We start from the raw sequence: 11699 nt of genomic DNA on the forward strand, positions 1-11699 counted from the left end.
ATCAGGAATTCACTGGTGAAACATCGGGAATTGGCTGGTGAAACATTGGGAATTCCTTGGTGAAACATTGGGAATTCACTGGTGGAAACATCGGGAATTCTCTGGTGAAAAAATCAGGAATTCTCTGGGGGAAACATCGGGAATTCCCTGGTGAAAACATCGGGAATTCTCTGGTAAAACATTGGGAATTCACTGGTGAAAAATTGGGAATTCTCTGGTGGAAACATTGGGATTCTCTGGTGGAAACATTGGGAATTCTCTTGTAAAACACCGGGAATTCTCTGGTGAGCACATCAGGAACCGGCCCTGCCTCCCGGCGGGAAGCTCCGGCCAGAGCAGGACAAAGGACAAAGATCAACCCCAGAGCGCCCTGAGTCACATCCCGACCCTGAAAGGTCCCTTTGTCCCCATCCCGGCCTCGGGAATGCCGAGGGCGCCGGGAAGGAGCCCTGGAGCGGCCCCAAATCCCCCGGGAGCCGCCCCGGGGCCGCCAGAACTGAGCTGATCCCCCGGGTTTGGGGTTCCGGGCCCGACTTTGGGATTCTAACCCAGATTTTGGGGCGCCCGTCCTGATTTTGGGGTACCCGTCCTGATTTTGGGATGCCAGTCCAGATTTTGGGGTACCCGTCCTGATTTTGGGATGTCCGCCCTGATTTTGGGGTACCCGTCCTGATTTTGGGATGCCCGTCCAGATTTTGGGGTGCCCGTCCAGATTTTGGGGTGTCCGCCCTGATTTTGGGGTACCCGTCCTGATTTTGGGATTCCAGCTCAGATTCTGGGGCACCCGCCCTGATTTGGGGATTCTAACCCAGATTTTGGGATTCTAACCCAGATTTTGGGGTGCCAGCCCTGATTTTGGGATTCTAACCCAGATTTTGGGGTGCCAGCCCTGATTTTGGGATTCTAACCCAGATTTTGGTATTCTAGCCCAGATTTTGGGATTCTAGCCCAGGTTTTGGGGTGCCAGCCCAGGTTTTGGGATTCTAACCCAGATTTTGGGATTCTAGCCCAGGTTTTGGGGTGCCAGCCCTGATTTTGGGATTCTAACCCAGGTTTTGGGATTCTAACCCAGATTTTGGGATTCTAGCCCAGGTTTTGAGGTGCCAGCCCCCCATTCCCACCCCGAATTTGGGATCCGGTCCCTCCAAAGGAACCGGCCCCTGTCGCAGCCCCAGCCTGGGACCCGGCCAGGCCGTTCTGGGATGAATTCCTGCAGATATTCCCACTTTCCCGGGGAGGTCTGGGATGTTTTTCTCTCCTTTTCCTCTCCCGGCCAGGCTCTGGCATCAGCTGGGCTCGGCTCGGGTTTCACCCTCCGCACATTTCCAGCTCTGGAGCCGCCGTTCCCAGCGGGGGGAGCTCGGGAAACTCACACGGAGCCAACCCGGGAATGTGAGAGTGAAATTCCCACTGAAATGGGGGGAAAATCCAGTGAAATTCCCTCTGAAATAGGGGGGAAAATCCAGTGAAATTCCCACTGAAATGGGGGGGGGAAAATCCAGTGAAATTCCCACTGAAATGGGGGGGAAAATCCAGTGAAATTCCCACTGAAATAGGGGGGGGAAATCCAGTGAAATTCCCACTGAAATGGGGGGGGGAAATCCAGTGTAATTCCCACTGAAATGCGGGGGAAATCCAGTGAAATTCCCACTGAAATTGGGGGGGAAATTCACTGACATTCCCACTGGAACGGCCACAAATCCTGGGAATTCCAGGGCTCCTGGCTCCCGGCCCTTTCCCACCCCGCAAATCCCGGGATTTGGGGCCGGCGGCTGCGCCCAGCTGGGGCTGGACCCCGGGAGTGGGGAAAGTCCCACTGGAATTGGGAAATTCCTGCTGGAATTGGGAAATTCCCACTGGATTTGGGAAATTCCTGCTGGAATTGGAAGATTCCCACTGGAATGGGGAGATTTCCACTGGAATGGGAAATTCCTGCTGGATTTGAGGAGATTCCTGCCAGAATTGGGCTCCAGTGGCATCAATTCCCTCAGCCCCAGCCCCCTGGGAGTGGGAAAATGAGGAAAACTTCCCAAAATCCATAAAACCCCTGGGGAAGGGTGGAAATCTCCAGGAAGATCGGCCTGGAACAGCTCGGCCTCTGCCGCGTCTCCCACCCCGGGATTAATTGGATTAATTGCATTAATTACCCGCGTTAATCACGGCTGAGTCAGCTCTGGGACGCCAATCCCGATTTTTACCTGGAAAATCCATCCCTGGCTTCATCCCAGCACAACTGGGGGGAGGAAGCTCGATTTTCCAGCCAGGAAAATTCCATTTTTTCCCATGGAATTGGGGCTTTTCCCTGCCCTGCTGGGGGGTCCTGGCAGCCCCCGCTGTCCCCCCAGAGGGTCCCCGATATTTTGATGTTTTTCCCCAAGAAAATCCCCAAGATTTTCCCCTGAATTCCCAGCTCAGGGAGCTGCCAGGCCTCGGACAGATGTTTTCCATAAATAACCAAACAAGGAGTGCACGGGAACGGGGGAAGCAAATCCAATTAGGCTGGAGAAATTCTCTGGAAAAGGGCTGCGCTTTAATCAGCTCCGTATCAAAATAACAGATTTCAGCCCCAAATTCCTCCCTTTTTCCAGACAAAGCCTGGCTGGGAGCGCGTCCCCATCCCTCTCTCCCTAAATCTCAGTTCAGGCTCCTCATCCCAACCCTTTAGAAAAGAGAACAGGAACGTCTGAGCCAAAAAATAAAATTAAAAAGGCGGGGAAAGAAGAAGAAAAGGGTTTTGCCGACAGAAGGGAGAAAGCTTCAGAGTTCGCTCGATTTTCTCAGATAAAAATTGATTTTTCTCCTGCTGCTGGCTGGGATTTTGGCTCGGGATCGGGATCCCCTGGGACTGGGATTCGCAGTGTGGGTTTCACTCAAATGGACAATTTGTTCCTTTAATTGGTTAAAACCTCAAAAGCCACAACAAGAGCGGCTGGGGGAGACACAGGAGACAATCCTGCCTTGTTCCTTCCTTCCTTCCTTCCTTCCTTCCTTCCTTCCTTCCTTCCTTCCTTCCTTCCTTCCTTCCTTCCTTTCCTTCCCATCCCTATCCCGGGATAATGATGGAGCCGCTTCCCAGAAGAATCCCCACCATTATCTCGGGAAAAATCCCCATCCTTATCCCAGGAAGAATCCCCACCATTACCTCGGGAAAAATCCCAATCCTTATTCTGGGATTATCCACACCATTATCCCGGGATTATTCCCCATCCTTATCCAGGGATTAATCCCCATCATTATCGTGGGATTAATCCCCATCCCTTTACCCCGGGATTATCCCCCATCCCTATCCCGGGATGAATCCCCATCCCTATCCCGGTATTATTCCCCACCCCTATCCCGGTATTATTCACCATCCCCATCCCGGGATTAATCCCCATCCTTTTACCCCGGTATTAATCCCCATCCCTATCCCGGGATTAATCCCCATCCTCATCCCGCTCACGCCCTTCCCAGCCCGGCTCCATCTGCGCGGCTCCCGGGGGATTCCGAGCCCGTCCGCGCCAGCCCGGGCCGGCTCCGCCTCCTGCTCCGCCGGGATCCCCGGGAATGGGCCTGGGATGAGCCCCCAAACCCCCCCTGCCCGCAGGAAATTCCCGTTCCCGGCCGGTTCCGTCCCTCCCAACCCCGGTTCTGGAGCCCCTCGTGCGGAAAACGCTTCCCAAAAGCAGAGCCGGGAGCGGGGAGCGGCTCCGGGGCTCTCCAGAGCCTCTCCCGGGCCCGTTTCTCCCCTTTCCCGGTTCTCTGAGCCCCCCCGGTCCCGGCCGCTCTTCCCAGCGCCGGGTCCCGCTAGAGGGCAACAGAAAACCGGGAAAGCAGCGCCGGGAAAGGGCCTGGCAGCACCGCCTGGGCTCGGCTTCCACCTCAGCGGCACCAGAACCCCGCAGGCGCTCCTGGAGCCCGAACCGCTGCTGGGATTCACCGGCCCGGGGTGCCAGGGAGGGTTTCTGGGGGGTTCCGCCACTTTTTTGCTCCCTTTGGCGCAGGAGCCGGGATCTCCTCTGGGATTCAAGAGGAGCCTGAGAATGGCAGGATCAGAAAGGTCGGGAGAGGCTCCGAGGCCATCAAATCCCAGCTTTCCCTAAGGAATCCGTTCCCATGAGGTGCCTCTGTCCTCCCGTGTCCCCAGGGAAGCGAAACCCGACCCAGCTCCCAGGAAATTCCTGCCCAAGGTCGGATTTGCAGCCGGATTCGGCTTTCCAAGAATCCCGGGAGGAGCCGAGCAGCGCTGCAGGAGCCCAGCCTGGCTCCCCTTCCCAAAAATCCCGCTCCAAACCCGGTCCCGGGAATCTGGGGGGGAGATGGGGGCAGGCAGGGATCCTGCAGCTCATCCTGCTCCAAGCCGGGATCGTTCCCGGGAATTCGCTCCGGTTTTGCTTCCCAAAGCGGCTCAGGGAAAGGGGGGATGAGGGAGGGATGCGGAGAAGAACACAAAGGGATGTAAAGAAACGGGATTTTCTCCTCAGGGCGGGAGAATCCCGGGTTTGACCCCAGTCCTGCCCATGGGAAGTTGATTCCCGCTATTCCAACTTCTCCTGCAAGGTGGGAAAAGGAGAACTGCTGCCCTCCACGGGCCAAAAGCCATCACAGACCCCAAACACGCGGCCTCTGGCTCCTTCCTGGGGGATCCCTGCCGTTCCCTCATGGATAAACTGGAAACCGAGGCGACCGAGGGCTTTTCCCTTTCCCTGGCCGGGGGGACGGAGCCGATCCCAGAGGGCGACAACGACAGAGCTGGGAACCCCCGCGGGTCCCCCCGTGCCCCCATCCCAGTCCGGCCCCGTTCTCCCAGTCCTGGCCCTCCCCAGGGAGCGATGGGGACTTTGCCAGAGCCCCCCAGGGCCCCCCCATCCCCCAGGGACCCCCTCGGGGGGGCTCTGCTGGGCCGCGGGCACCAAAGGGTTACTCCGGAGGTGCCGCTCGGCCCCGGCACCTGGCGGGGGAGGCGGGAGCGGAGCCGGAGCGCGGCTGGAGCGAGCAGGGATGGAGCGAGCCGGGGATGGAGCGGAGTTTCCCTGAGACTCGGGCGAGCGGCGGGCGGGGGAGCGCAGGGGCGGCCGAGGGGGCCGGGAGGCGGCGGGGCGGGCAGGGGGACAGGGGAGGCGACAGCCAAGGGGACGCGGGGACGGCAGCGGCCGCAGGTGAAGCCGCCGCGCCTCGCCCGGACCCGGAGCGGCCCCGCGGGGCGGGAGCTGCCGGGGCCACCATGGGCCGGGGGGGGCCGTAGGGAGCCCCTCCGCAGGGGGACCCCCCCTTCCCCTCGCTGACGCTGGAGGAGAAGGGAGGGAAAGACGGAAAAAGGAGGAAAATCCCGGCGAAACCCTCCCCAAAGCGGAGCCGCGGAGAAGGCGGCGGCGCTGGCTGGAAAATGCATCTTCTTCCTCGGAGCTGCGTCCTCCTCCTCCTCCAGGGCAGCATCGCGCTGCTGGTGAGCGCCGGGCGGGCAGGGCAGGGGGGACGGGGGCTGGGGGGAACCGGGGGTCGCGCAGCCGCGGGGATGGGGCGTGCGGGGAGCGGCAGCGATCCCCGAAGCCGAGCCCGCATCCCCGCCCGCCCCCGGGAAAAAAACGCGTCCCAAAACTTCTGTTCTTCGGCCGCGGGGAGCGGGCAGGGCTGCCGGGGAGAAGGCTCCGGATCGCCCCAGAAATCCGCACGCCCCCAGCCCCGCTCGGCGGCCCGGGGAGGGCTGGGGCAGAGCCGGGGCCGGGCCGGCTCCGGGCTCCGTTTCCCGGAGCTTCCTCCGCTCCCCGCTGCCGCCTGGGCCGGGTCAGCCCCGGGCACCCCGCGGCTTCTCCGGGTCCCCCAGCCCCGGGCGATGCGGCTGCGGCCCCCCCGGCTGCCCCTGGATGTGGCGCTTTGGGGGCTCCGGGAGCGGAGCTGGCGGAGGAGCCGGGGGCAGCTCCCCGGGTGACAGCTCCGCGCTGTTGTCCCTTGTCCTGTGCTGGCCCCGGGTGTCCCCAGGCCCTGGCGGGGTTGCAGGGGCGCAGGGGGGTGCGGGAGCTGTGCCCTGAACCGGCAGAGAGCGAACCCCGGCTGCTCGCACCCATTCCCGGAGCAGCCGGGAGAGAGGAGAGCTGGAGGTGCCGCTGCCGGAGGGGAAATACAGAGCAGAATGAAGGGGAAATCGGGGCAGCGAGGCTGGGGAAGGGGCTGGGGAAGGGGCTGGCAGGGGTGGGTGACACTGGGGAAGGGGCTGGCAGGGGTGGGTGACCATGGGGAAGGGGCTGACAGGGGTGGGTGACCATGGGGAAGGGGCTGGCAGGGGTGGGTGACACTGGGAAGGGGCTGCCAGGGCTCGGTGACCATGGGGAAGGGGCTGGCAGGGCTCGGTGACCATGGGGAAGGGGCTGGCAGGGGTGGGTGACACTAAGGAAGGGACTGGCAGGGCTCGGTGACCATGGGGAAGGGGCTGGCAGGGCTCGGTGACCATGGGGAGGGGGCTGGCAGGGCTCGGTGACCATGGGGAAGGGGCTGGCAGGGCTCGGTGCCACCCGCAGCTCCTCCATCCCCGTCTCCAGGTGTTCTGCGCTCCAGAGGAAGCCGGGAAAGGAGCGGATCCAGGCGAGCCCCGGGCCCGCGGCAGAGCCCCGAAGCTGCGGGAGCTGCTCTCCCCAAAGCCCCTCCCGGGCCTGAACCCGGCCCCGCCGCAGAACCGGACCCTGCTGGGGCCGGGCAGCGGCTCCCGGGAGCTCGGGGCAGCCCCGGTGAACCGGCCTGGGTGGGATCTCGGGGCAGCCCCGGTGAACCGGCCTGGGTGGGATCTCGGGGCCGCCCCGGTGAACCGGCCCGGGCTGGAGCTCGGGGCAGCCCCGGTGAACCGGCCCGGGCTGGAGCTCGGGGCGGCCCCGGTGAACCGGCCCGGGTGGGATCTCGGGGCAGCCCCGGTGAACCGGCCCGGGCTGGAGCTCGGGGCAGCCCCGGTGAACCGGCCCGGGCGGGATCTCGGCCCCCGGGCACAGCGGGACCCGCGGCCGGCCCCGGGCAGGCTGCAGAAGCTTTTCGGCTGGGGAGACTTTTACTCCAACATCAAGACGGTGAAGCTGAACCTGCTGATCACGGGCAAGGTCGTGGATCACGGCAACGGCAGCGTCAACGTCTTCTTCCAGCACAACTCCACGGGCCACGGCAACATCTCCGTGAGCCTCGTGCCCCCCACCAAGGCCGTGCAGTTCGACCTGGAGCAGCAAATCTTCATCGAGGCCAAGGAGTCCAAGGTGTTCAACTGCCGCGTGGAGTCGGAGCAGGTGGCCCGGGCCAGGAAGACCTCGCTGTGCACCTTCGACCCGGCCAAGACGTGCTCGCAGGAGCACACGCAGAGCCGCGCAGCCTGGCTGTGCTCGCAGCCCTTCCGCGCCGTGTGCGTGTACATCACCTTCTACAGCAGCGACTACCGCCTGGTGCAGAAGGTGTGTCCCGACTACAACAGCCACAGCCAGCGGCCCTACTTCCCCTCGGGCTGAGCCCCGGGACAGCGATTCCCGGGATTCCGGAGCCACCATTCCCGGCCCGAGATTCCAGGGTGGCGATTCCCGGGCTGGGATTCTGGGACAGCGATTCCCAGGGTGGCGATTCCCGGGCCACGATTCTGGGGTCGCAATTCCGGGGCTGCGATTCCCGGGCCAAGATTCTGGGGTCGCAATTCCGGGGCTGCGATTCCCGGGCCGCGATTCCCGGACCGTGATTCCCGAGATCCCGGCGGGGTCCCAGGGGCAGGGGGGAGGGATGGGGGTGCCTTTGGAGCAGGGAATGCTCCCTGGAAACCGCAGGCATGGAAGGAAGAGGAGAATTTCCCGTTTTGCGCGGTGGAAGAGCGGCAGCGGCGGCCCCGGGATGGGGAGCGAGGGCTGGGTTTGGGATGTGGGAACCGGACAGAGCCACGGTCGGGACTCGGGTTCCTCAGTGCAATAATGGCTCGGCCGGGACTGGGGTCGGGGATTCCAGGTTCAAAGGGCTCCGAGGGAAGGGTCGCAGCCCCTGGAGACCGGGAAGAGCTCGGGAAAGGGGGGAAAGGCCGCCCGATGGTGCCGCTGCCCCGGGCACCCCCGGCTGCCCCAGATCCCGGCTCTGCAGGAGCTCGGGGGAATTCTCCCATCCCAAAGGCTCCCGGGATGGGCAGGGGCCTCTCCCCACGCCGGGCCGGTGCCGCGGGGGGCTCGGGGCTGCATTCCCGGTGGAGCAATCCCGGCGGAGCGGGCCCGGGGTGCGGGAACAGCGAGGGATCCCTGCGGGGGCTGATTCAGGCCCTGCTTCCCCTCCATCCCCTCCCTGCCCTGATCCTGCCCGGATCCTGCCCGGATCCTGCCCCAATCCCTGCCCCGATCCCAGCCCCGATCCCAGCCCCAATCCCAGCCCCAATCCTGCCCCGATCCCAGCCCCGATCCCAGCCCCGATCCCTGCCCCGATCCCAGCCCCGATCCCTGCCCCAATCCCTGCCCCGATCCCAGCCCCAATCCCTGCCCCAATCCCAGCCCCGATCCCAGCCCCGATCCCTGCCCCGATCCCAGCCCCGATCCCTGCCCCGATCCCAGCCCCGATCCCTGCCCCGATCCCTGCCCCGATCCCAGCCCCGATCCCAGCCCCGATCCCAGCCCCGCTCCCGGCGCCGCCGTTCCCGGGCAAAGGGGTGGGAACGGGAGCTCAGGGCCGGGATTTCATTCCCAGGGAAGGAACAAGGGACGGGAACTCCCCCGCGCCGCCCCGGGGAGGGAATAAAGCGCTCACGGTGGCACCGAGGCATGGCCGGAGTTTTTTGTGGGAGTTTTTTTGTGGAAGTGGCGGCAGGAGAGGGAAAACGAACGTGTGGGGTTGGGAATGATGGCCACGATCCAGGCCCGAGTCCAGCTCCTTCCTGGGAATGGGCTCCGGCTCTGGGCTGCCAGGACCTGGGCTCCCAGACTCTCTTTGTGTGGGTATTCCCAATTTCTTCCCCTTCCCCAGGAATCCAAAGCTCAGGCTCCCATTTTTGCGGTGTTCCCAATTTCCTGCCCTTCCCCAGACATCCGAGTTTCAGTCTCTCACCTTTCTGGGTATTCCCAGCTCCCAGGTGTTCCCATCTCCTCCCCTTCCCAGACATCCAAATTTCAGGCTCCTATTTTTGGGGCATTCCCAACCTCCTCCCCTTCGCAGACATCCAAACTTCCGTCTCCCACCTTCCACTGGCACCTTCCCTCCTCCAGAAAAGACCAAAAAAAGCCACTTCCCTTCCCTTTCCCCCCTTAAATTCCCTGAATCCAGAGCACCAGGCCAACTCCAAAAATTCCTTCCCACCCTCACAGGACAGGTCCTGCCCCCGGAGCAGGGTTTGTACTTCCCAAAATTGATTTATTCCCGAAATAAATCCCTTCCCCAGAGCTCTTTGCCGGCTGCTGGCGGAATTTCAGGATGAGCTCCCACATCCAGGCAGGAGCTGCTCCCCAAAATCCACGGAGCCTCCAGAATCCACGCGGAGACTTTTCCTCACAGAGCCCCAAAAGTTGGGAAAAGCTCTGGGAAATTTCGCTTTTCCAGGAAATAACGGGAGCGAGGATTGAGGAGGGGAGGGAGGGGAAACGTGGGGAACTAAAAACATTCCCGAAGGACTTGGATTTGCGGGAGGAAGGAGACACAAAACCCGTTAAAATTCTCTCATTAGAAAACAAACCAAAAAAAAAAAAAAAAGAAAAAAAAGAAAAAAATCCCGGCACAAAAGTTGGAGGAATCTGGAGGAATTGCCGAGAATCGGCGGCGGGAGCAGCGCCGGGAGCGGGCGGGAGCAGGAGGAGGCTCCAAGGATGCGCGGCTGCCGGGGGGATGCGGAGCCGCGGTTTCTAAGGAGACCAGGACGGGCCATTCTTCCAGCCTGGAGAGGAGAATTCCTGCTCCAGGAGCCGCGGCCCGCGCAGGAGCCGGGGAGGAGCTGCGGGAGCAGCAGCGCCCGAGGAAAAACCCCCGCACCCCAAAGCCACGGCGGGAGCCGGGCGGGACCGAGCACCCCCGGAATTCCCGGTGCCGGCGGCTGTTGCTGCCTTGGATCCAGGAGTTATCCCGGTTTTCCCCGGACCCCAAAGGCCGGCCCTGCCCCACAGACAGCGATGTCAAACATTCCCGGTTTTCCAGCAGGTTCTGGGGTTGTTTTCCCTCCCATCCACGGCCCAGGACAGAGCTCTCCCCATCCCTGGATTGTCCTGTGCCGAGGGGGAGGGAAAACCTTGGGAATCCCATCCCAAACCCTCTCTGAGCATCCAGGGGGGATTTCAGGGAGGGAGGGAAGGAGGGAAGGATCCCAGCTGCTCCTGCACGGCCGCATTCCCAAAGGATTGGGATGCAATCCCAGAAGAAGAGGCTGGATGGCTCCAGTGCCAGCCTGGCTCCTGCCCCGTTCTCCGTGGGGCTTTTCCAGCTCCAGGGGCTCCTCCCGAGGGCTGCAGGAGGTGCCTGGAGCCCCTGGGATCAGGGAGCAGCTCCTGGGGATGCTGGAACCCAGCACTCCTGGATCTGCGGGCAGGAGGAGCAGGGGGATAACGGGAGAGGGAACCACAGCTCAGACTGGAATGAAACAGCAGGGAAAGCTGTCAAGGACAGGAATGGAAAACTCATCCAGCCCCAGCCCAAATCCCTGCGGGCTCCAAGGCCTCAGCAGAGAATTCCCAGCTCGGATCCCAGCCCTGCCTGCAGTGGAAACGCCGTCAATAATTCAGGATGGGCTCCGGAGCCCGGGAACGCTCCCGGCTCCCTCGGGGACGGCTCAGGAAGGCGGGGATGGAGCAGCCCCCACCCCATTCCAGGGGGGCTCCCGGGTTTGGGAGCTGCTGCTCCCACTTTCCATGGAATTGTGGCGGCTCTGGAAACCCGGGAACGCCTCAGAGGATGAGGCAGGGAGGAGGGAGGGCTCCCACATTCCCAGGCTTTTCCAGCGTCTCTGTTCCAAACTGCATCCAGCGTGGCCACTTCCATCCAGGGCATTCCCCACGGGAGAGGAAAAATCCCAGTGACAGCCCAGAGCCAGGGGGAATCCTGAGCTCCAGGCTCTGGAATGCCGTGTCCTGTTCGGGAAAACACAATTCCAATGGCAAATCCAGGGAAGAGATGGCACTGAGGGAGATTCCTGATGGATTCTGTGCAGGGAATGCTGGATAACAAGGGGTGGGGCAGTGCTGGAGCACCCCGGGGTCCTGCTGTGCCTGGGCAGCACTTTGGCATCTCCTGGTGTTTTCCAAACCTTTGGAATTGCAGCCTGGATTTAACTCTGCTCCCTCTCCTTGCCACAGGATCCAACACATCCCCCTGGATGCTGAAATCCAGCCTGGAATATTCCCATTCCCATTCCCATTCCATTCCCATTCCCACTCCATTCCTATTCCAATTCCCCTCTTATTCCCATTCCCATTCCACTCCTATTCCCATTCCAATTCCATTGCCATTCTATTCCCATTCCATTCCCATTATATCCCTATTCCTTTCCCCTTCTCATTCCTTTCTCATTCCATTCCCATTCCCATTCTATTCCCATTCCTTTCCCCTTCCTGTTCCTTTCCCATTCCATTCCCATTCCTATTTTATTCCCATTCTATTCCCATTCCCATTCCCCTTCCCCTTTTATTCCCATTCCATTCCCATTCCCCTTTTATTCCCATTCCCCTTCCCCTTTTATTCCCATTCCCTTCCCATTCCCATTCCTTTCCCATTCCCATTCCCCTTCCCCTTTTATTCCCATTCCCATTCCC

General features: G+C 61.8%; 1 protein-coding gene across 1 annotated transcript; it reads left to right on the forward strand.

The window, feature by feature from the left end:
- Window positions 1-5061: 5061 nt before the first annotated feature.
- Window positions 5062-7590, forward strand: NXPH3 (neurexophilin 3). Its single transcript, XM_071451019.1, has 2 exons — window positions 5062-5425; window positions 6516-7590. The coding sequence occupies exons 1-2, from the start codon at window positions 5366-5368 to the stop codon at window positions 7455-7457; spliced, it is 1002 nt and encodes a 333-aa protein (XP_071307120.1). The 5' UTR covers window positions 5062-5365; the 3' UTR covers window positions 7458-7590.
- Window positions 7591-11699: the final 4109 nt, after the last annotated feature.

The sequence above is a fragment of the Agelaius tricolor genome, unplaced genomic scaffold (assembly GCF_023055355.1).
Source record: "Agelaius tricolor isolate 1412-34295 unplaced genomic scaffold, bAgeTri1.0.p SCAF_31, whole genome shotgun sequence".
Taxonomy (NCBI): Eukaryota; Metazoa; Chordata; class Aves; order Passeriformes; family Icteridae; genus Agelaius; species Agelaius tricolor.